The following is a 27,725-nucleotide window of genomic DNA, read 5'->3' on the forward strand; positions in this document are numbered from 1 at the left end:
ACGTGGGAAAGAAAAGGCAAATTAAAAAAAAAAAAAAAAAAAGGCAAGTGACTAAAAATAGAAATGTTCTGACCTATTTATGAATTTGGACTTATGAAAGTGGCTTCTGTGCAAGTTATTTATGTATTTAAAAATTCCCTGATTGGCAATAAAATGAAGACACCTTGGCCAATTCTCCAGAAGATGGAACAGAACGATCTTGTTTATGTGATTTCCTAGATCCTCCTAGAAACTACACTTTTAAGGACAGGAAAGGCTATGACTGAACACCCAGAAGGGGACACTGCCACCTCGCCCTCAGGGTGCCTCCCCAGGCCAGTGGCATTGGTATCACCCTGTAGTCTCACAGAGGCAGACTCTCAGGTCCCATTCCAGACTGTCTCACACACAATCTGAATTTCAACAAGTTTCTCAGGCAATTCATATGCACATTAAAGCATGAAAAGTCCTGAATTATTGTGAGTTGAATTGAACAAAGTTCCTTGATTCTATCAGAATTAAACATAGTCAAGGATCAGCCCCTAGCTTTGAAGTCACTATGCCAAACACAAGGTATTTTGCCAATACACGCTGAGTGGAGCACAGACATTAAGACACTTAACTTAGACACTCAAGGCAACAAAGTTGAATGTTGTTCAGATGGGCAAAAGACTTCAAGACAGGAATTCTGGCCTTCATATCATCAAATTAAATCGGATTTTAGATACAAAAAATTTCAAACTGCTTTTGCATAAGGGACAAATAAGCATATTTTTACGAAAGCAATCTTGAGCACAGAATATAAGAGTAGTTATCTGTGCTGGGGGGCTTACTAATGACAAGCATACCAAATCCGAACACCATAAAAATTCAATTGTTTGGAACTGTATTCTAGTCAGATGTAATGATTGAAATCTAGATTTGTGAATAATTCCTGGTTACAAATCATTATTGGTTCAATGTCATTATAAGGTTCTGCCTTTCAGGATACCACAGGCAGGGACTTCCATAGCCCCTGGGCAACCTGGAGCCCTGAACTCTGTATTACTGAGGTAATTAGCATGTGAACACCTCGGTCTGGAGAGAAGCCCTCAAACTCATTTGAGAATAAACCAGTCATTCTTAGCTTGCTGCAGATTGGAATCACCTAGGAAGTTTTAAAAAATGTACCTATTTAGTTGGTTGGAGGTAGAATTCCAGTGTCCGTATTCTCAAATCTCTCCCTGGATGATTCCAGTCTGCAGTTAAGGCACTTCTTCCGCATACAAAATTAAGACTCTAGCTGGAAATCTGTTTACTATCTGTTCAAGCCCAGGGCAAAACCATTTCATTGCTGATTCTCGAATGGCAGGTAATAAGTACTGGGCTGTCCAGGGGCAGGATGTGCTACGCGGATACCCCAAGGACATCTACAGCTCCTTCGGCTTCCCCAGAACCGTGAACCATATCGATGCGGCTGTTTCCGAGGAAGATACTGGGAAAACATACTTCTTTGTTGCTAACAAGTACTGGAGGTAAGACCGTGTGCGGAAAACGTTGGAGCATCAGTTCTTTCATTTCAAAAGTGTCAAAATGCCTTGACCAGCATCCGTTTTTGTGAATGGCTGGAGACAGTCTATCAACCATTTGGTCTATTGACTGATAATCTTCACACAGTGCCTGGGCTGGGAATCCAGGGAGAACGCAGGGCTGAATTCTGAAAAGATGTAAAAATGAGGACATTCATCTTAACAGAGCTACTTCTGCCAGAAGGGAACTTCATGGAATATGAATATGACATAGTATGGAAGTTCAAGAGGATTTAACATTAAATTTCACAGGATCCTTATAAACTTTTTAGTCCACTCAACATGCCTACCCACTTTGTCCCACCCCATTTTACAAGTAATCTGTAGAAGTTTAAATTCTTGTTTAATTCCCAATAGTAAGTTTCTGTAATGATTTGGAGAAGTCTAGGGTCAGCAGGTGGTGTAGTGATTAAGATGATGAACTCCCATGTGGCTGACCATGGTTTGAGTCCCAGACCCGGTAGCTTAAACTCACACTGGCACATGTGCATGTGTGCACAGAATACCAAGAGGAGACTGAAAGAGAAGGGATTGTGGCATGCCCATTCCTCCCCCCCACCCCCGAGGGTGATTTTTCTCTTTCTTTCTCTCTGTCTGTCTGGTGAATGCACACACCCTGTAGCAAAAATCTAGGGAAAAACAAAAATAAAACAAAACAAAAAAGATCTGCATGTGTAACAAAAGATTTCAATACTCCTCATCCTTTTCTGACCAGATATGATGAACGCAAACGATCCATGGATGCAGGTTATCCAAAAATGATAGCCCATGAGTTCCCTGGAATTGGTGACAAAATTGATGCTGTTTTCAAGAAAGATGGTAAGTGAAAAAAAAAATATTTTCTCTATTTTGTTGCCTTAGTAATAGCATCAGTATTGTTATTTGGAATAGCAAATGCCAACATTTGCACTCATGAATGACTTGAGTTTGTTAAGAATTCAAGTACAGCCTGGAAACTATATAATGTAATAAGCCTCTTTTGTTTTATTTCTAGGGTTTTTCTATTTCTTTCATGGAACAAGGCAATACAAATTTGATCCTAGAACTAAGAGAATTTTGACTCTCCTGAAAGCTAATAGCTGGTTCAACTGCAGAAATAATTGACCAACTTACGAAATTGAATGGAAAAAAATATTTTATAAACCCAAAGAAGGTGTTTTCCTCCCTATAGCAAAAACCTCTCCAAAAAAAAAAAAAGGTGTTTTCCTGAAGAGCCATGTTTTTCAGTATTCTACTTAATTTCTAGACTCACTGATACATATAGCTACTAAGTATAACCTTATTTATACCTCATTCTATTTTTTTACAATGTAGAATTTAATGTTTTATGTCCTGATATCATTTAGTTTTACAAATGATCGCTAAGGAAGGTCAAGTTTATGGCTTTGGATTCATGTGGATCAATGTTGCAGAGAAGATAGTTTCTGAGTATGTTGATTCTGGAAAGCATCTCAGGGAAGATGCTTTTTCACACACAAAAAGAGAGAGAACAGACATGATTCCTCACCAGAGGAAAAGTAGTTTCAGCACACAAGAGCAGCCCTGGTATCTTTGTGATATGTGAGGGACAATTCTTAAAATAAAGTATTATATGTTTGGAATAAAATTATCCTTGTCTTTACTATTTCATATACTTTTTCTTGAACTTTCTTCATTTCTTCTAAGGTAGAGAGCACCTCTACCGCAATCTACCCCATCCTCGCCAGCCGTAGATCCAGGCACACACACGCCCACGATGTGTGTCTGGACATACACCAGGAACCTTCCCACATGCGTTGACCACACAGAATGTTGCATGTTACCTCCACCACCCAGCCACCTGTTTTAGACACTTTCTATTACGTTAGGTGTAGTAGTATTTCCTGATAGTAAAGCCACACTTACAGAGATTAATTTTCAAAGCAGAAATACAAAGAAGACAATATGCAAAATATCCATATGGGAAATTAGGATATGCAAAAAACCTTAAATAGTCCCCATCCTCCTTAGATTTATAACAGATAGGACAAGGGAAATAGAAATTCTTTCTTCTATCTGAAAATTTCAAAATGAGTTTTCAGGTAAAAATCAGTGACTGCAAAGTTGGGTTTTCTAAGTGTGTCGCTCTCTCTTCTGAGCACATGGAAGAGTCACATTTCCCACAGGTCAACTCCTTACAATTGCAGGGGAGCAGAGGTAGTGGGCAGCGAGGCATTCGGCTAGTTCTGGCCAGAAGGCTGTGTGGAGTGACAGACATCAGTTCCATCCTGAGAAATGTGTTTGCTGGTGCAAATTTCTTTAGTAATCCACTCCCCCCTGTGATGATTATAGAATGTCAGAAGAGCATTGCCCCACAATGAAAGAAGCCAGAATTGCTGGGTTGTTATTCTAAACAGTAAATGAGTAAAACACACATACACACACACACACACACACACACACATCTTAGTAACTACTGGGTCATCAGGAAAACCATGATGTATTTTTCCATTACAAAAACACATCAGGACCTTCCTGACAATCTAATATTATGTCACTATATACTCATATGAGGAGACTTCTAAAAGTTTCTAGACAATTGTAATTAAAGTATATTTTTGCACAAAAAATTGAAATCTATTCAGTTTTTTTTCATGATACACGTGTTCCAAGAACTTACTTAAGACTTCTTATCTGTGAATGTAAGTGATAAGTAGAGTTCTCATTCAAGATCATCTCACAGTTGGTCCAGTGGGTCTACAAACCACCCTGCGGTGGTCTCTTTGGTCTAGCTCTCTTACTGGTTTCCTGATCTGTGAAATAAGACCTGTATGGTAGAAAGGGCCAACTAGGAAATCCTAAAACTCTTCCTCCCAGACTATCTAGTGAAGACAGTAAACTAAACGCAATCAAAATCAAACAAGACCAAACCAAACCATGTCTACCCTGAAAGGGTTACATGGATTGATGATACTATCAAAGACTTAGAAGCAATGGGGTGGGTGGTCTTAACATTATTTCATTTAATAATTAGTCTTTAAGTCCTTGAAATAAACCGGGTAGATGACGATGGATGCGCTTCTGCCAACTTCCCTCATGGGTAGCTACTACTGCAGCCACTGACTTCCTTTCTGGAGAAAACTAACATGGCCTCAGAAACTTGATATGGGGTGATTCAGAAGGAGTATCTGGAAATTTCTTTATTGTCTGTGAACTCAGAAATGTGCTGAAAAGTGGGGCTTCTACTCTTTTGTATTTTAGGGTTTTTTTAATCAAAACTCTAGTTTTTCTAGATTGAGAACTTTGAAATCACTACCATTAGGGAGAGAGATAGTAGCTTTTTTCTACACCTACCCGTGTGTCTTGAAGAGTCTGCTTCTGGTTAATGAGTTGTAGTGTGACGCAGGAAGATCTCCACTGCTCAACTCTGTGCTCTTTAGAGATTTTTGCCATAGGGCACATGCGCTTGCTTACCAGAGAGACAGAAAGTGGGAAATTACCCCCACACACACCTCAGGAGGATGGCCATGCCACAGTCACTCCTCTTGGGATTTTGGATACTCACACACGTGCCCAGTGTGAGTTTTAAGCCCCAGGTTTTTTGTTTGTTTGTTTGTTTGTTTGTTTTTTGAGAGGTTTTCGCTATAGGGTGCATACGCTCGCCAGACAGAGAGAGACAGCAAGAAATCACCCCCCAGGGGGGATAGCCATGCCACAATCCCTTCTCCTCCATTCTCCTCTCAGGATCTTGGGCACGCACACACACACACCCGGCGTGAGTTTAAGTCACTGGGTCTAGGACTCGAACCGCAGTCGACTACGTGGGAGTCCAGCGACATAGCCATTACACTAACTGCTGGTCCAAGCCCCAGGGTTTGGGACTCGAACTGCAGTTGGCCATGTAGGAGTGCAGCACCTTAATCTCTACTCCAACTCTGTGATCTTAAGCAAATGGTCTGGATTCTCTGAATCTTAGAGTTTTTTCATTTTTGTTTTTCTGTGATAAGGAGAAAACATACTAATGCTCAGAGTTGTCAGGATGAAGAGGCTAAATCACCTAGTATAGTGGCTGCCATGTAAAAAATAGTCACCTAATGATAACTGCCTTTTCCTTCTCATATTCTCTTAAGGCCAGAATATCTCATCAATACTACTCTTCTCCCCACCAAGCTTCTTCCCACCAAAAGAGCCCACTGCAATAATCAATCGACGCAACAGTGAACCCTAATCAAAATTGGAAATCCAGTAATCACATTCATATAGCATTATTTCCTCTGTTTAGCTATTATGAATAACAATGGCTATTATAGGTTAAAACATACAATGATGCTTTCTAGTCTTCTTTTTAGCATGGGAAAGAGGTGAACTTCTCACTTGTTCTGTCTGTGACTTAGCACGATAACCCCAACTTGTAAAAAAAAAAAAAAAAAAAAAAACTTCCAACAAAAGAAGAAGTTGTGAAATACTGAAGTTAATATCGCTACAGTTGACCTGGGATCATGTGTCTTAGAATCAGAAGTAGTAGATGTTGAAAGGTGATAGCTAACCCGATTTCCCCAAGAATTTGATCACTTGGAAGTGAGGAGTGGTTTTGCATTTCCAACCTAATTGTGATAGATTGTGATAGACTGAGATACCTAAGAAGTCTTGAAAAGTTCTAAGAAAATGTACATAGATTTCAAAATTTTTTGCACCTAAATGAACTTGTACTTTACATTTTTCTACAGACGTCTTGAGGTCCACCTGTATGTTGTGTCTAGACTACATCAGGGCAACACAGGACAAGGAGAGCTGCAGGTAACAAAGCCATCAGACATAGACCAAAAAAAGTGGCTGGATTAGGGACCAGCAGTTAGCGTAATGGCTATGTCACTGGGCTCCAATGTAGTTGACCGCAGTTCGCGTCCTGGACCCGGTGGCTTAAACTCACGCCGGAAGTGGTGTGTGCGTGTGTGCCCAAGATCCCGAGAGGAGAATGGAGGAGAAGGGATTGCGGCATGGCCATCCCCCCTGGGGGGTGATCTCTTGCTTTCTGTCTCTCTATCTCTCTCTTTCTGTCGAGTGCACGTGCCCTATAGCAAAAAATAAAAATAAAAATAAAAAAGGAAAAGAAGTAGCTAGATTAGAGAGATAGTTAGGAGAAAAGAACAGGAGCTAAGGGGTTAAACTGAAGTTAAGGTCAGTGGTGAGTATCAAGAATGAGAGAAAAAGAGGGGACCAGCAGGCGGTGGGTGGTTAAGGCGCTGGACACTCCCACATGGCCAACCAGGGTTCAAGTCCTGAATCTGGTGGTTTGCTTTCTCACTTCCTCTCTCTCTCACTGTCACCCTGTCTCTCTCTGGTCAAACTAAAAAATGAATGAATGAATAAATAAAATAAAATAAATAATTATTTAAAAAGCAAAAAGAATGAGAGAAAAAGAACAGAGTGTCTTTAGTGTGAGAGTAAAAAGATCATAACAGGACCCACCAGTGGCATGGTGGTTAAGACAGCTGAATCCCGCCTGGCCAACTAAGTGGTTTGAGTCCCAGACCCGGCAGCTTGGGAAATATACCAGATGCATGTGTGCCCAAAATTCCAAGAGAAGAGAATGGACTATGGCATGACCATTCTCCCTGGCCTGGAGGGTGATTTCTCACTTCTTCATTAGTAAAAACTAAAAAAAAAAAAAAATCTAAAAAATAAGAAGGGCTGGGCAGTGGTACTGTGGTAAAATATGATACTACAAGGCTAACCCATGTGGAAAATTCTGGGGTTCTTTACAGAAATTCTTCAGATATACACTTGCCTTGATCTGGCATTGGCTGAAGGTGGGGTTGGATCGCAGTGCCCAGACTCTTAGAAGTTCTCTCTTTCTCTCTCTGTCTCTCTCTCTCTCTAACTAAATAAATAAACCAGAAGGGGAGGGGGAAGGACATAGAAAACAAAGTTGGGAGTCAAAGTCCATGCCAAAAGGTTTTTTTAATGAGCAGAGAAGTTACAGTGTTGAGGGGGTTCTATACTGGCATTCTGAGTAATTGCTTATAACTAGTCAACTAGCCAAACCTGGATTTATTATTCACATTTTCTGGCCCTCCCTAATCTCAACTTTGCTGGTTGTTTTAAAGATTAGAAATAACACACATTTAGGACTTGGAATACAATGGAAGGTTCTATACCTAGAGGTTCTACCTTTCTTTTAAGTATGAATTCTGCTAATATATGCCTGCTTACCTAATTGTACCCACACTGCAGTAAGTTTAACCTGCAATAAATTATTTAAACACAAAAATAGGACTCCCCACCCCAAGTCATTTATTTCTCTAGGCATAATGATTTAATAGAGGATAAGTATAACACCAATATCACTCCTGTGAGGCATGCACTTTGGCATTTAGTCAGTTATAAATCTCTTACTACGACATTATCTTTAATCATACCATTACCACATGATAAGATCCAGGTTATGCTGACATCAATAAAGTTGTGACTCAAATGAAGATGAAGCATCTTGGAACATCTCAAATCAGTGCCTGGGGGCATTGTCATAGATTTGTCAGAACAACAAACTTTGTCTGTTAAATATAGTGTGAAATAAAAGAAGATCGATTCCCAAGAATAAAGCATACACAATAAATCTTCGAGTGAGGTTATATTCATCCCATTTTTTTAAAAAAACTGTATTCATTTATTTCTTTTGAGAGAGAGAAGAACACCCTCAAAAGGGTTTTGTGCCATGATCTCCACCTGCCCTAGCCTTTTAGCCAGTCAGGTTAGGAACTTGTGTACGTGCCAACACGTACAGGTCAACTGGGAAACCAACACTCATCTTCCTTATGGCTTCCAGCATTTTAAGTGTTATGTTACTGCTGTCCCATTGTGGTTGGACCCCATTTCATTTTTATAGGGAACAAAACAGTGGCCCAAAGAAATTATAGACTTGCTTAAAGTCCAGTGGAGTCTGGTTGTCAGCCTCTCTCTCTGATTTTCAAGCTAATGTCTGCTCCCCTCCACCATGTCATAGAGAACACTTTTTGGATGAATTAAGCCACCAGTAGACTTGGTTGACTCAGTGCATTGCCAAGCTTCTGCCCAGTTCTGGCTTGAAGGTGTCAGAGCCTCCTGGTTCCTGGAAGTCTCCTGTCCAGTCCGTTTTGAGTAGGTTAGAGGTGATGATGGTTCTGAAAAGATCATTCCTACCCACTCGTTAATTTCGTCTGTTACAACTTGGAAATTACATACTTCATACTTATGGTAGGATTCATTACTTTTTACTGAGAGAAAAAAATAATTCTATGCTAAAAGAGTTCCAGGGTCCTTCATATTGATAAGGTTTAACTGGGTGCAGTGCCCCTCATAGTCTTATCATGCTACTGTTGAGAAGCATGCTACTTGGCTGAGAAAGAAGGAAATGTGGCTGATGGCAGGGGCTGGTAGTTAGATATGGGAAGGGAAGTGTGGGTTTTAAATCATTCCCATGATAAATCTCAATCAGTTTCTTCTCTTGTACTTTGGGGGGAGGAAAAAAAGTATGAAAACAAGTTTTTTTTTAAAGTAAAGAATAGGAGAAAGATAAGAGGAACATTTTGGGCCAGTATGAAATTTCAATTTAGTAAATTTCTATGGAGAAGTTACTATGAACATATCTTCCATTCTTTTTTTTCTTTTTCTTTTTTTGGAGAGGTTTTTGCTATAGGGCACATGTGCTCGCCAGACAGAGAGAGACAGAGAGACAGAAAGCAGGGAATCTCTCCACAGGGGGTATAGCCATGCCACAATCCCTTCTCCTCCATTCTCTCGGGATCTTGGGCACGCACACACGCCCGGAGTGAGTTTAAGCCACCAGGTCTGGGACTCGAACCGCAGTCGACTACGTGGGAGTCCCGTGACATAGCCATTATGCTAACTGCTGGTCCCAACATATCTTCCATTCTGAAATGGAGAATGAATGGTGCCAAAGGTCCCATCCTTTGCTTCTTTATTCTTCTACAGGCCCTTCTTCCCATGACCCACTTCTCAAACTTCTGCACCAAGTCCAGGAAAGCCACCTGAGAATCAGTCATAGCTGTGTTAAACAAGAACTTAAGACTTGAAATACCTAATGTCGTATCTTTTTAGCAATTCCCCTATTTAGGCCACAATAACATTTGGATTTTCTTCCCATTAATCCATGCACTCCCTTATCTGATTGCATCTGAGTTTAAAATATAATCTTTTAAGAAAGAAAATTTCACTAACTTTAGAATGTGTAAGCACTTGGCAATTTACTGGGCCAATCAGCTTTCTCTTAGTAAAAACACAAACATGAATTACTAGGCAATTTTTTTTCCTCTTTAGAAACACAGAAACCATTTCCTGGAGATTAATCATTACTTCAAGTTCAGAAGGGTGAGGGAAAATGCTGATGCAGGCCGTATTATCTTTACATTGAATTTTTGTGAACATTCCTGCCATCGTTCAAATTTAAACGCACACACACACACACACACACACACACACACACACCATGAATCATGCTGTTGGTGATCTAAGCATTGTCTTTCTATAAAAGGAAGGCCACTAGAGGGTAGAGTTAGAAGCCAGTAGACACAAAAGGTGTTTTCTCAAGGTGAAGTCAGTGAGAATGAAGCCTCTGGCCTTTCTTGTGCTGTTGTATCTGCCAATCTGCTCGACTTCTCCTCTGAATGGGTCAGCGAAGCAGGAGGACCCAGACATGGATCTCGTCCAGGTAATTAATAGTGGCATTCATTGCAGCCACTAGCCAGCCTGAGTGGTTAACCAGGGGGTCTTCCAACACCAAGCAGAATGATTTAATTAGAAGTTAATGGGTTGGAATAATTTGGCATCACAGCATATTCAAGTGCCAGGAGTAGAAATTCCCTTCATTTTTGAGAATAGGAAAGAAAGTCACAAGAAAGGAATATAATTTCTGAAGATTATAATAAAATAGTGGCAGCTACTTGGTGGCTAAATGAAAAGAATGAAATAATGTGAAACTCCTCTGGCTGTAGAAATCTTTGGTTAAAATAATCTAGGAGGAATGCTCAAGTAACATTGATATTCAAATAATATCAGCTAATAATATTATTGTTGTCATGTTTGTACAAAATAATTTATGAACCAGATCTGTGTTAACAATATAAAATGGAGGGGCCAGTAGTTGGTGTAATGGCTATATTGCTGGACTCCCGTGTGGTCGACCGCGGTTCAAGTCCTGGACCTGGTGGCTTAAACTCAACGCCGGGTGTGTGTGCATATGTGCCCAAATCCCAAGAGAAGAATGGAAGAGAAGGGATTGAGGTGTGGCCATCCCCACTAGGGGGTGATTTCTCCCTATCTCTCTATCTCTCTTTGTCTTTCTGGTGAGCACACGCACCCTATAGCAAAAACCTCTCCCCCAAAACAATTTTTTTAAAAAAAGGGAAACAGATCTATCTGCCCAAAGTATTTGCTCAATTATGTCAAATTCCCTATTGGGCTAGTAAACAAAATTGCAATAAAATAATGAAATGAGATATCTTAATAAGTAATAAAATTAAGAGTGATATTTACTTTCGTTTTAATGAACTGTGAAATAATTAAAATACATTGTGAAATTTGGATAAATAGTTGAAAGTAGTAAGAATAACTTTAAAACTATATTTATTCCCTTAGCAATACCTAGAAAACTACTACAATCTCACAAAAGATATGAAACCATTTGAACGAAGAAAGGACAGTAGTTTGGTTGTTAAAAAGATCCAAGAAATGCAGAAGTTCCTCGGGCTGGAGGTGACGGGGAAGCTGGACTCTGCCACTCTGAGGGTGATGCGCAAGCCCAGGTGTGGCGTTCCCGATGTCGGTCGCTTCAGTACCTTTCCCGGCACGCCAAAGTGGAAGAAAACTCATCTTACATACAGGTAATGGCTCCAGAGAGGTTTTCCCATACTCCTGAAATGTTCTGAGTTACTATGGTAGTACAAAATGATGTTTGCAATATTTTTGACACAGAATTGTGAGTTATACACCTGATTTGCCAAGACATGTTGTTGACTCTACTATTGACAAAGCTCTGAAAGTCTGGAAGGACGTGACTCCACTCACATTCTCCAGGACCTATGATAGAGAGGCTGACATCATGATCTCTTTTGTAGTTAAAGGTAATAAAATATCTGCTTATCTGGTGTCCTAGTCCTGGTTGTGTAACAAAATATCTTAGTCTGGATAATTTACAAACAACAGAAGTTCGGTATTCGTTGTCCTAGAGCCTGGGAGATCCAGATGTCGGCAGAGTCAATGTCCCGTGAGAGCCTGTTTGTTATAGATAGTTATCTTCTGTGTCCTTATAAGAAGAATAGAGGAGGCTTCTTCAAGTCTCATTTCTAAGAGCACTAATCCCATTTAGGGGAACAGCTTTTATGGTTATAGATGGTTATCTTCTGTGTCCTTATAAGAATAGAGGAGGCTTCTTCAAGTCTCATTTCTAAGAGCACTAATCCCATTTAGGGGAACAGCTTTTATGATTTAATAACCTCCTAAAGCCCCCACCTAATAATACTACTGCACTGGAGATTGTTCCAGCAGATGAATTAGGGGGTAACACCAATATTCAGACCATAGAAACTGGTATTACCTTATTAGACAAGGGTAAAAAGAAATTCTGAATGCTTATATTTCTGTTATTTATTTATTTTGCTCTCTATTAGAACACGGGGACTTTTTCCCTTTTGACGGGCCAGGATCCAGTTTGGCTCATGCTTATCCACCTGGGCCTGGGGTTGAGGGAGATGTCCACTTTGATGATGATGAGAAATGGACAGAAGATATGTCAGGTGGGTCATAAACCTCTCAGGATGATTTCAGGAATGATGTCTAACCCTATCCAAGAATGATCTGGTTATGCAGGATAAGCAGTGAATGGAATAGTCTAATAGCTGACATTTCTGATTATCTGCATTATCATCAGAAGTACTTTTCATTTCAGTCACTGTTGAAGAGTTTTATAAAACATCTACACTTCCTTCTACAATATATTGTAGTAAGCACCAGTCGATCTTATTTTCACAATCCGATTCCCTCGGGATCTCGTGAGATTTTAGGGCTAGTAACGTTTATCACTTAACTATAGATGATTAGGGTAGAACAAACTCAGTTGAATCAGTTCTGACCCTAAGCTGTATCCTTGGGTTTCTTTCTTTCTCCTCATTTGCCTTCCTTTGATTTGATTTGTTTTGTTTTGTTTTTAAGAATTATTTTATTTAAGTTTATTTATTTTAATTTGACCAGAGAGGGACAGAGAGAGAGAGAGAGGAGGAAAGTGAGAAAGCAAGACACCAGATCCAGGACTCGAACCACGGTTGGCCATATAGGAATCCAGCGCCCTTAACCACCACACCACTTGCCGGCCCCTCTTTTGTTTTTTTAAAGTAAAGATCAGGAGGAAATGTCAGGAGCTAAAAGAAATGGCTAAGATATCTATTTAAACTATCTCTAACTTTAGAGCTTTCTTTACAGTTTTTTTCATGAATTGGTTGCAGAGACTTTACTAAGTCTAAACATAATGACTAAAATTAACTGCATTATATGTATATAACATATATAACATACATATTGCATTACAGTAATAATATATATGTATATATATCATATATATCTTTCCCCAAACAACTGCTTATGTTTGGAAATACACTATTGAAATTACCACTTTTTCTGAAACTGAGCGGGATCTTTAATGTAAATACAAAGAGCATTCATACTGTGAATACAAACCTGAAGTTTATGGTGCATTAAATAATCTAGCTTGATTTGAACAACTTATTTTCTGTATTATTGCTTGGAGATTTAGTTAAATCATTTCTAGCACAAATTTCAATAAAACTCTTTTTCTAATGTAGAGTAAAGCTGACTCTAGATGGTCATATTGGAGAAAACTGTTACTGGGTTTATTTATGATTTTTCTTTTATTCTCTTTCTTCCTGTTTTAATTTTTAATAGTCAGAGGCATGTATACTTGCCAAGCAGAGATAGAAAGAGAGAGAGGGAGAGAAAGAAAGGATCCCCAGTGAGGCATGGTCATGCTGCAATCCCTTTTCTTCTATCTCTCCTTCCTGTTGGGATTTGGGATACATAGCCTCTCCTTTCTTTTTTTTTTTTTTTCCTTGTCTAAGCTACTGAGGCCTGGACTCAAACCATGGTTGGCCATGTAGGATTTAGCACCTTTAACCACTAGGTCATGGGTCAGCCCCTGTTCTAAACTGAAATGGTCGTCTATTGTACCTATTATAATGGAGTATTTTGGCAATCAAAAATGACTTGATTGCAATACAGAGGAAGAATAATAAATGAAGCTGAATCCCCATAGGAAATGTCCGGAGTTTGTTGCGTAAGAGTGTGAGGACTAATGTAAGTACTTGGTGATTAGTATCAAGTGAGATTGTCACGGATAACTTGTTACTAAATTTGAACAATGACTGACTATTTTTAGACAATGAAGGGTTCCATTTATTGACATCTATTAGTTTTGGTCCCTTAGAAAAAATACCTTTTAACAACAATGTCTATTGTGGGGACCAGCAGTAGGCATAATAGCTATGTCGCTGGACTCCCAGGTAGTTGACCACGGTTTGAGTCCTGGACCAGGCACGTGTCTGTGCGTGCCCAAGATCCTGAGAGGAGAATGGAGAAGAAGGGATTGCAGCATGGCCATCCCCCCTAGGGGGGTGATTTCTTACTTTCTGTTTGTCCCTCTCTGTCTGTCTGATGAGCACCCGCACCCTATAGCAAAAATCTCTCAAAAAAAAAAAAGTTATTGTAGTCATTATAGCAAAAGTGGCCTAGTTTTCCTAATACAGGAGGGAACTAGGTAGGAATATAGTGAAATACTGCCTCCTATAGTGACTTCAAGTCAACCATGAAAAACACATGAATTCTGTGCAGTATAGGATATGCCAGACAATGAACTAATCCACAAGTAAGGGACACTATGTGATTCCAAGGCATGTGTTCCGTGTGTGGTCATTATAGCAAAAGTGGCCTAGTTTTCCTAATACAGGAGGGAACTAGGTAGGAATATAGTGAAATACTGCCTCCTATAGTGACTTCAAGTCAACCATGAAAAACACATGAATTCTGTGCAGTATAGGATATGCCAGACAATGAACTAATCCACAAGTAAGGGACACTATGTGATTCCAAGGCATGTGTTCCGTGTAATAATGGAATACGTGTAGCTGTACAACGCCGAAAATGTATGGCTTTTCATATAGGAACCAATTTATTCCTCGTTGCTGCTCATGAACTTGGCCACTCCCTGGGTCTCTTTCACTCGACCAACACTGAAGCTCTGATGTACCCGCTCTACAAGTCATTCACGGACCTGGCCCAGTTCCGCCTTGCTCAGGACGATGTGGACGGCATCCAGTCCCTCTATGGTGAGTGATGAGGAAGAGGGTGCCTATTCTTTTTCTGTGGCTTTGTAGGAAAGTTTTTGGTGATGGTCTTCAGCAAAGCTTTACAATGCTACATAACGTTGTATCTCATAGCACCTGGAGAATATTTGGAAAGCATATAAATTGACAGTTACTTCATGGCTCTCCTAAGTTTGTATCCCTACATCTGTTTTTCCAGGACATCCGTCTGTCATCCCCAAAGACCACATAGTGCCCACGAAATCCATCCCTTCAACGCTTGAGAAGCCAGCCATGTGCAATTTCACTTCATCCTTTGACGCAGCCAGCACTCTCAGGGGGGAAGTCCTGTACTTTAAAGACAGGTCAGATGGCCTTTTGTCTATTTTCCTATCTATAGTTTTGATCTATATGGCTTAAAAAGGAAAATAAAACTTGACCAAGACTTTAAATGAAATACTTTCTTTACATTTTGAAATCATTCAAATCTGGTTCTTGGTACATTTTTAGCATCTACTCAGAATGGTTCAGATCTTTTTTTTGAGAGAGATTTTTGCTATAGGGTGTGTACACTTGCCAGAGAGACAGAAAGAAAGAAATCATCCCCTAGGGGGATGACCTCACCACACTCCCTTCTCCTCTATTCTCCCCTTAGGATTTTGAGCACACATATACATACACCTGGTATGAGTTTCAAGCCTATTGGTTTGGGATTCAAACTGCAGTCAGTCATATGGGAGTCCAGCAATGTAACCATTACACCACCTGCTGGTCCCATGTCCAGATTCTTTTTTTAAAAAACTTAGCATGATTCTGGCCACTAGCTTGTAAGGCCCAATAAAGGCAGAATGTTTTATTGGTTTTGTTCACATTTTTTGGGGGGTGGGGGGGACTGGGGAGGAGAGGTTTTTGCTATAGGGCACATGCACTTGCCAAAAAGACAGAGAGAGATAAAGAGAATGAAAGCGAGAAATCACCCCTCTGGGGGGATGGCCATGCCACAATCCCCTCTCCTCCATTCTCCTCTAGGGATCTCGGGCATGCACACACACACACGTCTGGCGTGAGTTTAAGCGACCCACACACACACACACGTCTGGCGTGAGTTTAAGTGACCAGATCCGGGACTCGAACCGTGGTTGACTACATGGGAGTCCAGCAACATAGCCATTACATTGGAACCAGCAGTTAACGTAATGGCTATGTCGCTGGACTCCCACGCAGTCAACCGCGGTTGGCGTCCCGGACCCGATGGCTTAAAACTCACGCTGGGCGCGTGTGCGTGCGTGCCCAAGATCCTAGGTGGAGAATGGAGGAGAAGGGATTGTGGCGTGACCATCCCCCCTGGGGGGTGATTTCTCACTTTCTGTCTCTATGTCTCTCTCCGTCTGTCTGGTGAGCGCACACACCCTTATAGCAAAAACCTCTCCAAAAGAAAAAAAACATAGCCGTTACACTAACTGCTGGTCCCTCCAGTTTTGTTCACTTTTTAAACATCATAAATCATGGAATTTTTCAGAAAGTATCAATGGATCTTTAGAGGCGGGGTGGTATCTTTACTTTTGCTTACAAATACACTTTTTTTTTTATTTAATTGCTAGAGGGTGTATGTACTCACCAAAGACAGAGAGAAAGAGAAAGAAACCACCCCTCTCCAATAGGATATGGTCTCACTACAATCCTTTTCCCTCCATTTCTCCATCCTGTCAGAATTTGGGTCATACATGCACCCAGTGTGTTTGCCAAGCCACTGGGACCAGATTTCGAACCACTGTCAACCAAAAGGGATCTGGCTCCCCATGCGCCATGCTTAACCACTAAGCTATGAGGCTGTTTCAACCAGGTGCTACTATTTAAGTTAATTAATTTTAGAAAAAGCGATATATGCTATATAGCACAGTATTCCAACATCTGTACCTAAATACAGAGATGAAAGAAAGAAAAATCTCTCTCCCATCTTTGATGTTCCTGCCATATGTACAAGTACAGCTAATCATTTTCTTTGTTTCTTTACAAAGATGTATTTGCATGCAAGCATAAATAGGTACATGTTTTTGGAAAATATTAATGGGCACCTAATAGTCACACTATTTGTAGACTTTAGAATGGAGCCAAGTTAAATAATTACATAGGATTTGATCATAATTCCTGCCATTGATTTCCCTACCCTGGAATCACACACAGGATGATACTCCAATGCAGGCTATGTCAAAGAGGTGAATTAACATTGATGGCAAGAAAGGAAGAGTATGTTCCTTTTTCATATATCTAAAGACGAAAGACAATTGCCTTTCTTTTTTTATACTACAGATATGTTTGGCGTAGACGCCGCCAGGATCTGGAACCTGAATTTCATTTTATTTCTACGTTTTGGCCCTTTCTTCCTTCAGATGTGGATGCTGCATATGAGGGGAAGGACACATTGTTTGTTTTTAAAGGCAAGTGCTGCCCAGAATGTTTAGCCTATGGAAATCCCATTGCAGAAAGTTAATCTACTGGGGCCAACAGGTGGCATGGTAGTTAAGATGCTGGACTCCCACTTGACTGACTCCCTCCCTCCCTTCCCCTCCCTCCCTCCCTCCCTCCAGCAAGCACATGTGCCCTATAGCAAAAAATCTCTCTGAAAAAAAGAAAAGAATACCACGTGACATGGAAGGAATGAAGGGTGCCAGGGGAACAAAAGGGAAGAGCCCAGACCTATACACAGGGTTCAGAAAAGATCCCTCAGAGGAGCTGAGATTTAGCATGACTCATGAAGGAGAACTTTGCTGTGCAGGAATGGGCCTGGGTATGTAAAAACTGGAAAGGATTTTGAGGTAAAATAAGCTGTTCATATAAAAGTAAGAGTACATCCAAAACTGCTCAGATAAATGGTACAAGCCTTTCAGTTCAGATGAAACGAGAGAGATGCAAAACATACGGGGAACCAGCAGTTAGTGTAATGGCTATGTCGCTGGACTCTCACGTAGTAGACCGCGGTTGGCGTCCCGGACCCGGTGGCTTAGAACTCACGCAGGGCGCCTGTGTGTGCATGCCCAAGATCCCGAGAGGAAATGGAGGAGAAGGGATTGCAGCGTGACCATCCCCCCTGGGGGGTGATTTCTCGCTTTCTGTCTCTATGTCTCTCTCTGTCTGTCTGGCGAGCACACGTGCCCTATAGCAAAAAAAAAAAAAAAACATATTGGCATACTAGATTAGTTATTTTGGCAGCGGTGTGAGGAAGGGATTCAAGGCTTAGGGTGGTGTAACACAGTAAAGGCAGAGAGAGTGATCTGATTCCATTATCCTAATTCACTCAAATTTGAGGGGATGCTGGACTCTCACGTAGTAGACCGCGGTTGGCGTCCCGGACCCGGTGGCTTAGAACTCACGCAGGGCGCCTGTGTGTGCATGCCCAAGATCCCGAGAGGAAATGGAGGAGAAGGGATTGCAGCGTGACCATCCCCCCTGGGGGGTGATTTCTCGCTTTCTGTCTCTATGTCTCTCTCTGTCTGTCTGGCGAGCACACGTGCCCTATAGCAAAAAAAAAAAAAAAAACATATTGGCATACTAGATTAGTTATTTTGGCAGCGGTGTGAGGAAGGGATTCAAGGCTTAGGGTGGTGTAACACAGTAAAGGCAGAGAGAGTGATCTGATTCCATTATCCTAATTCACTCAAATTTGAGGGGATTCCTATAAGAGTAGATATGGTGATTGAGATATCTAAGAAGTGTCCAGTAAGCAACTAACCTCTTGATGGGAAGTTTGGGGAAAAAAATCTAGTTTAGAAATTTAGATTAAGAAGTAACCATCAATTATCAGAAATAACTAGAATTTGTCACTATAATTTATAGATAATAAATATAAGGGGAGTGATCCAGAGTTATCTACCTAATTGTTTATTCATTTATTCACTCATTCAAGGGATATTTCTTACATACACCATGTGAACTGGGCATGGGGTAGGTAGTTGAAATTAAAACCAAGTTTCCTCTTCACCACAACAATGCACTATAATAATGTCTAAAAAAAATGACTTTATTCAGAATTTCTTGGGTTTATTTTTTCAATAGGAAATAAGTTCTGGGCAATCAGAGGAACTGAGGTACAAGCAAATTATCCAAAAAGTATCCGTACTCTGGGCTTCCCTCCAACTGTAAGGAAAATTGATGCAGCTGTTTCTGATGTGGAAAAGAAGAAAACATATTTCTTTGTAGGGGACAAATACTGGAGGTAAGTTGCAATAGGAATGACTTTTTTTTTATGAAGTCTAGTTAAGGAATTTTTTTTTTCAAGAGAGAGTTTTGCTGTAGGGTGTTTGTGCTTGCCAGAGAGACAAAAAGAGACAGAGAGGCAGAAGGTGTGAAATCAACCCCCAGGGGGGTGGCCATGCCACAATCCCTTGTCCTCCATTCTCCTCTTAGGATTTTGGTCATGCGTGCATACACACCCAGCATGAGTTTCAAGCCTCCAGGTCTGGGACTTGAACTGTAGTCAGTCATGTGGGAGTCCAGCAAAATAACCATTATGCCATCTGCTGGTCCCAAGGAAATAATTTATTTCTTTGAGGCCATCCCCCAATTCCACTCTGTAAATTCCTCTATCTTCAAACTTTCTGGTCATGAGAAAGATTCTACTTGTTCAACTTTTCATGTACAGAATGGTCCTCTCTGGGCCATATACCAGACACCAAAAGACATCAGGAGAAACCATCTGAGGTCCAAAGGCGCATTCACTTCTTGTCCCATTGCCAGTTACCATGTGGCTACCAGAGAAAGCCCAGGTGGGGAAAACTGTAGAAACAAAGCCTACTAGATCCCAGTGTGGTAGAGAACCAGAAGTCTATTTTTAGCTGAACAACTTAATTCGCTTAGTGTCTTACATGCATACAGTCCTCATGTATTTGTGACAGAAAGGTATTTAGGCCCAGTGTGTCCAGGCTTAGAAAACTGACCTCAGACAAATGTATAGTACCTCTGTAGAATAGCATAATACCCTTGTTTCTGTGGAAAATATTGTTTTCTATGCTAAGCTTGTAAGCCCAACAAAGTCACATATTATTGTAGCCCTAGAAATGTCTAACCTTTCCTTGTACAACTTGAAAAGTTTATCTAGACTTCCACACCAGAACGTTAACATCGCACCCTACCACTGCGTGTAATGGGATGCTACACAATGTTGAAATTTATTTCTTTTACTTGGTACAGATTTAATGAAAATAGTCATTCCATGGAGCAAGGCTTCCCCAGGCTCATAGCACATGACTTCCCAGGAATTGAGCAGAAGGTTGATGCAGTGGTAAAAGAATTTGGTAAGAGGACCCTTATTTCATTGCCAATAGAGACACTTCCAGGCATTTTATGGTACCAAAAGGAAGAGAAGGATCAAATGAGTTTTCAAATTTTTCAGTCTTACGGGTTTTTTTTAATTCTGAAAATGTTAACTTTCCAATTTATTCAAATTTTGCCATTCTCTGCATCAGGTCATCTCTGCTTCATACCGGCACATAAAATCAAAGGTTATCTTTCAGGTCACTATGTTGGTATAAAAGTGTGAGTCAGGTTTACTTTCTCTCTTTTTTCTTTTAGTAATTATTTATTTAGGGACCAGCAGTTGGCATAATGGCTATGTCACTGGACTCCCAAGTAGTCGACTGTGGTTTGAGTCCTAGATCTTGTGGCTTAAACTCACGCTGGGTGCATGTGTGTGTGTGCCCAAGATCCCAAGAGGAGAATGGAGGAGAAGGGATTATGGCATAGCCATCCCCCCTGGGGGGTGATTTCCCACTTTCTGTCTCTCTGGTGACTGTACATGCCCTATAGCAAAAACTTCTCAAAAATTATTTATTTAATTTTATGTATTATTATTATTATTATTTCAATTTGTTATAGGGCACATGTGCTCACTAGAGAAAAACAGAGAGAGAAAATGAGTTTCAAACTCCTAGGTTCAGGACTCGAACCACAGTTGGCCATGTGGGAGACCAGCATTAACTACCATGCCACCTGCTTGCTCAGTGAACTAGGTATTCTATTGATTGGCTTTCATCCTCCTTTATCCCATCCTGTTGTTCCTTCTATCCTATCCCATCTCACGGGACCTTGTGTGGCCTTCTGTTGCAATCTGCAATTGTCTACATTAGTCATTTGTATATAAATCATAGTCTATCCCTGTATTCAAAACAGACAAAATTTGTTTCCTGGCAATGAGAAGATTTGTAAAGCAAAACTTGTACTCGCTTCCTCTGAGGGAATTGTGGAGGGGGCTGCCAGGGCTTGACAAGGCTAATACTTACAAGGTTGATGATTATGTTACTAAAATTTCTTGACTACAATGTATGCAAAGCAGAAAATAGACTTTGGTGAATTTTATCATTGGTCTAATTACCTCCCAGGATTTTTTTTTTAATTAATTGCTGGAGGGCACATGTGCTTTCAAGGGAGAGAAAGAGAGAACGAGAATGCACAAACCTTCATGGGGAAAGGTCATACTGCAATCCTTTTTCCTCTATTTCTCCATCCTGTCAGGATTTGGGGCGTGCATGCACATATGCCCAGTGTGTTTTCCAAGCCACTGGGGTTGGGATTCTGCTCACAGTTGACTGAATAGTATCCAGTTCTCCATCCACAGCACTTACCCACTGTGCTGAATTTCCTTTGTGAAGGAAAGGACACCATGGTCAGCAGTCAAGCCTTGGTTTAGGACCTAGTGGGGGAGAAGAGGTTGAGAAGAAAGGAATATAAACTAAAGTTTTAAACTATCACAGAATTCTATCTATTGAAAAGCACTACAATCCAATGTTTAAAAGCACTGGTTTTGGAGTCCGGTGGATGCCATAGAGTCCCATCTTTCACTATGTTACCGTGGAAGAACAGCAGAATCTCCCTAGTTTTCAGTTGTGTCCCAATTATCAATACCTCACACCTTTTGTGGAAGGATAAATGCGCTAAAGTATGCAAAGTACTTAGCACGGTGCTTGGCAAAGAATAATGTCTTAATCATGCCATCCGTTGGTATGCTATTTTAAGTTATGCGGGTTGCAAAATTGGTTTATTTGGAGAATGTCTTATCATTTTCCTCATTTGTATTTACAGGATTTTTCTACTTCTTCAGTGGACCATCACGGTTTGCATTTGACCCTAATGCCAAGACCGTGGCACATGCAATGAATAGTAGCACCTGGTTGTATTGTTAGGTGAGATAGGGAGAAAATATACACGAGCATTTTGAATGAGTCTAATATTCACCAAATTTATTATAAGTCAAATGATGAATTATTTCTGCGTGGGCTGTGGCTAAAGACAAGCCTTGCAGACATCTTCATGTGTCACGAAGCATTTGTCGGGACCGCTTCACTTGCTCTTGAAATACATGGAGCAGAAGTGGGAAACACTCATGTACAATTGGCTGGAAGATATACCTCCATGTATATTTTACCTATTCTTTCTTTATTTTTCTCTACATGGCTCACCAGAGAGAGGCAGAGAGGGAGAGAAAGGGGGAGAAAGCACTCCCCAAATGGGGCATGGTCACATGCCCTCTGCTTCTCCATATTTTCAGGATTTAATACACACATGTTTTTCAAGAAGTCAGGACTGGAATTTGAACCATGGTCAACTCTGTGGGATCTGATTCTCTTAACCACTAGATGAGGGTCCTGGCCCTACTTATTATTTAATAAACATGTTTACTTTTGACTTGTTTTCTTTCTAGAGTAATTTATGTTTCATATACTGACCACCTGTGTACTGAACACGTGACAGATGTTCTGCCAGTAACTGTAGCAGAATTATACCCTCCATGCATGGATCATGTGGCTGTCGCATGTTCTCTCCTACTGTCTGTCCCAACAGGTCATTATTTTTACCTCTCAGATGTCATAAGTGATCCTTACACGTGGAAGGGGAAAAGCATGGGGGCCATATTTGTTCTATAGGGCTGCTTCTCAGCAACACTGGTAGAATTCTAAAATACTGGAGCCTGGGGAACTTTCATATCATATCGTCCACTTCATAACTTAGAAACCAGAAAACAAAATTAAATTTGAACCTAGGAACCTCTTGTTCGAATCCAAATCTTCTTTCAATGGCACTCTGTCCACTCTCTAGAGATCCAATTTCTTATATCATCCTCACCCTATCATTAACATGTTTTCTTGCTGTCATTTCTTACATGGATGTTCCTGGGTGAGGAGAGTTTGTGTGCACAGACCAACTATATGACAGATTTATCACAGCTGCGTTACCTGCCTCACACCCTCCTGGAACACTACAGATAACTCGTTCCTCCTTTCATAGACTAATTTTAAATTCCTATCACTGGCATAGATGCAAGGTAGAGAACAGTGATGAAAACGCATGTAACCCAACCTCATTGAATTTTGTCTTTTGGGAGAAAGATATCAAACAAAAGAATGCAAATTAACAAAATTAGAAAGGTATTATTAAAGAAATGAAATGTTGGTAAGTGAGAATCTTGTTGGAGGAGGGGCTAGTGTTAAAGTTGGTTGTTAGAGATGATCTTGCTTGAGATAAGACTGAAGAAAAAGTGCATTAAATTCAATGAGCCATGCAGATGGGTAGGAAGAGGTAGACCATTCTAATAATAGAAAACACAAAATAGTGTTGAGGCTCCATTGGTGGAGATCAACTTGGCATGTTCAAGGAACTTAAAGGAGATGGGTACCTAATTAGAGTATGTTTTTCAAGCCTCAAGGGCTGGGATTCAAAAGGAAGTCAGCCATGTGGGATCTGGCTCCTTCCACACAGCATTTAATCTCTGAGTTATGCTGCCCTCAACCCTCCTTTTCTGTTCTCCCTCCAAAGAACTTCTGTTATTGTAAATTTCCCAATTACTTACCACAAATGCATTTTAGTTCAGTTTGACCTTCCAATAAAATCTCTCTGATTAAAAACACCAAACATGGAAACAAACACAGAAGCTCTTGCCCATACCCTTCTTTGCTTACTCACTATCTCCTTGGACTTCAGGACTCAGCTCAGAAATTACCTTGGAGACCCCTTCTCTATTCTCCTGGCTCTGTTGGATATTATACCCAAGTACCTCCAAAATACTTATGACACACAAATATAACTATTGCCTCAAATTTATCCCACATCAAACTGCAACTTCCTTGAGTTACATACCACTCTTAGCTGAGGGGGAAATAATTAGCATGATGTAGGCACTCCATAAATGACTGTTGAATAAATGAGTAAAAGGGCCCTTCAGCCTATGAGGGAAGTGACATTTGCCTTTGCATGAAGAATAAGTAGGAGCGGGCTGGCAGGTAGCACGGTGGTTAAGGGTGTTAGATTCCCACATGGCCAATCTTGGTTTGAGTCCCAGACCTGGTGACTTGCTTTCTCACATTCCCTTTCTCTCTCTGTCTCTCTCTGGTCAAACTAAAAAATAATAATGATAACAAATGGAATTAAATAAATAAATATTTAATAAAAAAAAAAAGAATGAGTAGGGACTATCAAGTCACATGTCTAGAAAGAAGGACATTCCAAGTGAATGTCATGGAAATCTCAGATGACAGATTATGTTTGGAAAATTCCAAGGAGATGTGCAATAAAGAAAAGGAGTGCCATTGTTGTGTGTATTTTGGAGAGAAAATAATGAAGTATTCAACTTATCAACTTACAGTTAAAAGCATGAAATTTTATTCAATAAATAAAACAATTGAGTTTAATGTTTCCACAGAGTTCAGCTCTGACCTTAAGTATTTAATGATTCCTTTGCCAGATTCATTCATTCACCAATCATTTGGTAATAGCATCAAATATGTTTTTAAAGCAGACAGGACTTACATTAGAAATAAGGAATAGGTTCTGACTGGTATCACAGTGGTAAAATGTGCTGCTCTGTGAGGCTGATCCTCACGGGATGGTTCTGGGTTCATGTCTGAAGACCGCCTTGAGTGTGCTGGACTCATGGACTGGGTCCCGTCATAATCCTTGCCAAAGAGGCTGGCTTGAATGGCCACAGTTGTTTCACATGATACTTTCACCCTCCCGCTTTGATCACAGATGAATGAGCCAGAAATGGAAACTTAACCAATGAGAAAACCCAGAGATGAATAAGATTGTCTTTTACCCAGAAGACTTTAAATAGGAGATGAAGGTTATGGTTGGTTGGCAATGGGGACAACATCTATAAGGCCATATAAACTTGTAGACTGGTGACATGATAGGAACATAACTGAAGCAGAATAAGGAAGACAGAAAGGCCCCTGAGAAATGGTAACGGGATTCTTTTTTTGAAAATATTCTCAGTTCTCATTTGTTTGTTTGTTTGTTATAGGGCACATGTGCTCACCAGAGAGAGAAAGCAAGAGAGGAAAAGTGAGAAATCAGCTCCCAGGAAGGATGGCCATGCTGCAATCCCTTCTCCTCCATTCTCCTCCAGGAATCTTGGGCACACATGTACTCATGCCTGGCATAGTCTTCAAGCTGCCAGCTCTGGGGCTTGAGCCACAGCCAGCCATATGGGAATCCAGTGTCTTAACTACCATACCACCTACTGGCCCCATCAATTCTAATTTTTTTTTTTTACAGGTTTTTGCTATAGGGCATGTGTGCTGGCCAGAAAGAGAGAGACAGAGAGACAGAAAGCGAGAAATCATCCCCCAGTGGGGGATGGCCATGCCACAATCCCTTCTCCTCCATTCTCCTCTTGCAATCTTGGGCATGCAAGCACATGTGCCCAGTGCGAGTTTAAGCTACCAGGTCCAGGACTCGAACCGTGATCAACTACATGGGAGTCCAACAACATAGCCATTATGCCAACTGCTGGTCCCCCCATCAATTCTAATTTTATTGAAACAAGATTTGTATGTTTTATCAACCTATAAATGCTGTTTTTTAAATTCCTTTCAATTAATCCCTGATTTAAGTGATACTCCCTGTTTTCTCTCAATCTCTCTCTCTCTCTCTCTCCCCCCTCTTTCTCTTCTCTCTCTCTCTCCTCCTCCTCCTCCTCTGTTCCCTCTCATTTACTTTTCAACTATTTTTGTTGCTTAGTGCCTTTTAGCTTTGCTCTCATAATTTTGTCCAACACTGACCAGCAGAATTTTGGACTCACTCCTCTATTTTGGATCCTTATCATGAATAGCTCAGTTATATTCAAGCAGAACAGATTACCCTTGATCTAACCCTATAATGAGGTAAAAGAAGCTTCTCCTGGCAGAATCCTATCCTGGTCTGGTGAATCTGACCATCTTTCCTAAAACAGTCAGGGAGTCTCCCTTTTTTTTCCCCATAAGGAGTTGTGACCAACTTAAGCCTATTTTGTGTGAGTAGTTTTCTCTACACTTTCAACATGTTTAAGTGGAATTTGTCTCCATCCACCACCAAAAAGGGTTAGATGACCTTAATGACTACACAGAAATACAAATATCTCTTCACTGGTAGGGAAGATCAATGCAGGATGAGCTGAGTTGAAGGTAAATTCCTGAAATCCCTGGATAGGTGTCTGGGTCACCAAATGCCCTTATTCTTGAGGGTATTTTAACTTTTGAAGATTCTATTCATTGTCCTCACTATATCCTGTAATGTTTGTAAGATCACGTGTCTCAGTTATACTAAATGGATTTCCCTAAAGCATAGACAATGTCAGCCCGTATTTTATTTTGAGCAAATTCTGGATCCTAAATCCAACTTTATAGTCCAAATGAGATTTGGTCTTTCTAGTGGATGGAACAAAAGTAAAAGCAGTCATACTCCAATACACCATGGACTTCTAAGCCTGTGTCAGTACAGTTAAAACACATAGCATGGTTGTTTGGTTGGAAGCTCTGTGAATCTACCTACCCCTCTCTCCACCTGTCCACCTCCTCTCAGCAGTTCAGCCAAAATTAGTATGTTTGCGTGTTCACTGGTTTGTACTCCAGGCCTGGCTACTTGTCTTCTGATCTTTTATTTATTTATTTATTTTGACGTATTTTTGCTATAGGGTATGTGCACTTACCAGAGAGACAGACAGAAAGTGAGAAATCACCTCCCAGAGGGATGGCCATGCTTCAGTGCCTTTCCCTCCATTCTCTTCTTAGGATTTTGGGCACACATGCATGCATGCCCAGTGTGAGTTTTAAGCTGCTGAGTCCAAGACTTGAACCGTGGTTAGCCATGTGGGAGTGCCTTAACCACTATGCCACATGCTGGCCCCAGTTTCTGATCTTAAGACCTGATTCCCAGGCCTTCTCCCACTACTCGCTGGCTGTGCTGTCACAGGCAAGTCATTTCACTACTGGGAGGAGCTATCGTGCCTTCATCTTTCAAAGAGGATTAACACTCTCTGCCTTGAGTGCTCTATTAGACTGTTGCAAAGACAAAATAAAATGTTTGTAAACGGTATAAAGCCCTACAGATGTTAGACGTATTGTTTTTCATCTAGTACATATTTGACCAGGAGTGGATGACTTAAAGATAAACAACAGAACAAACCAGATGGCATCACAATAAATTAAACTCAGGCATGAGTAATCTAAAAAACAAAAATAGAAGGTATAGAAAGCTTGTAGACTTAGCATCGTGTGAAAATGTGTCTTGTCAAAAACAGACAAGACTAGCAGATGGCATAATGGTTACATCTCTGGACTCCCATGTAGTTGACCACAGTTCGAGTCCTGGACGCAGAAGCCTGAAACTTGGGCCAAGTACATGAACATGTGTGCCCAAAATCCTGAGAAGAGAATGGAGGGGAAGGGATTGCATCATGGGTATCCCCCTGTTGGGTGATCGTTTTTCCCTTTCTATCTTTTTGTCTCTGGTGAGAGCAAAAAAAATATAGCCAAAAAGTTCTTTAAAGAAAAAGGGGTGGGAACCAGCAGTTAGCATAATGGCTATGTCATTGGATTCCCATGTAGTCGAC

General features: G+C 40.6%; 2 protein-coding genes across 2 annotated transcripts in view; both read left to right on the forward strand.

Annotated features, from left to right (window-relative positions):
- Positions 1-3,153, forward strand: part of MMP1 (matrix metallopeptidase 1) — a 10,233-nt gene extending 7,080 nt beyond the window's left edge. The window contains exons 8-10 of the mRNA XM_006150085.3: positions 1,331-1,493; positions 2,263-2,366; positions 2,542-3,153. Of these exons, the coding sequence (XP_006150147.1) occupies positions 1,331-1,493; positions 2,263-2,366; positions 2,542-2,651 (377 nt within the window). The 3' untranslated portion in view covers positions 2,652-3,153. The remainder of the gene's footprint in view (positions 1-1,330; positions 1,494-2,262; positions 2,367-2,541) is intronic.
- A 6,916-nt stretch (positions 3,154-10,069) lies between these two features.
- Positions 10,070-22,408, forward strand: LOC102490178 (stromelysin-2). Its single transcript, XM_006150087.2, has 10 exons — positions 10,070-10,212; positions 11,139-11,383; positions 11,475-11,623; positions 12,170-12,295; positions 14,729-14,893; positions 15,090-15,234; positions 17,180-17,307; positions 18,923-19,082; positions 20,057-20,160; positions 21,944-22,408. The coding sequence occupies exons 1-10, from the start codon at positions 10,108-10,110 to the stop codon at positions 22,042-22,044; spliced, it is 1,428 nt and encodes a 475-aa protein (XP_006150149.1). The 5' UTR covers positions 10,070-10,107; the 3' UTR covers positions 22,045-22,408.
- Positions 22,409-27,725: the final 5,317 nt, after the last annotated feature.

This window comes from Tupaia chinensis, unplaced genomic scaffold (assembly GCF_000334495.1).
Source record: "Tupaia chinensis unplaced genomic scaffold, TupChi_1.0 Scaffold000276_2, whole genome shotgun sequence".
Classification (NCBI taxonomy): Eukaryota; Metazoa; Chordata; class Mammalia; order Scandentia; family Tupaiidae; genus Tupaia; species Tupaia belangeri.

What these genes read in the sequence shown, in the direction of transcription:
- LOC102490178 (XM_006150087.2), top strand. Translation starts at nt 10,108, where the DNA reads ATGAAGCCTCTGGCCTTTCTTGTGCTGTTGTATCTGCCAATCTGCTCG. An exon ending in CGGCATCCAGTCCCTCTATG is followed by an intron (nt 14,894 to 15,089) that starts GTGAGTGATGAG and finishes CTGTTTTTCCAG; the next exon opens with GACATCCGTCTGTCATCCCC. An exon ending in GTAGGGGACAAATACTGGAG is followed by an intron (nt 19,083 to 20,056) that starts GTAAGTTGCAAT and finishes TACTTGGTACAG; the next exon opens with ATTTAATGAAAATAGTCATT.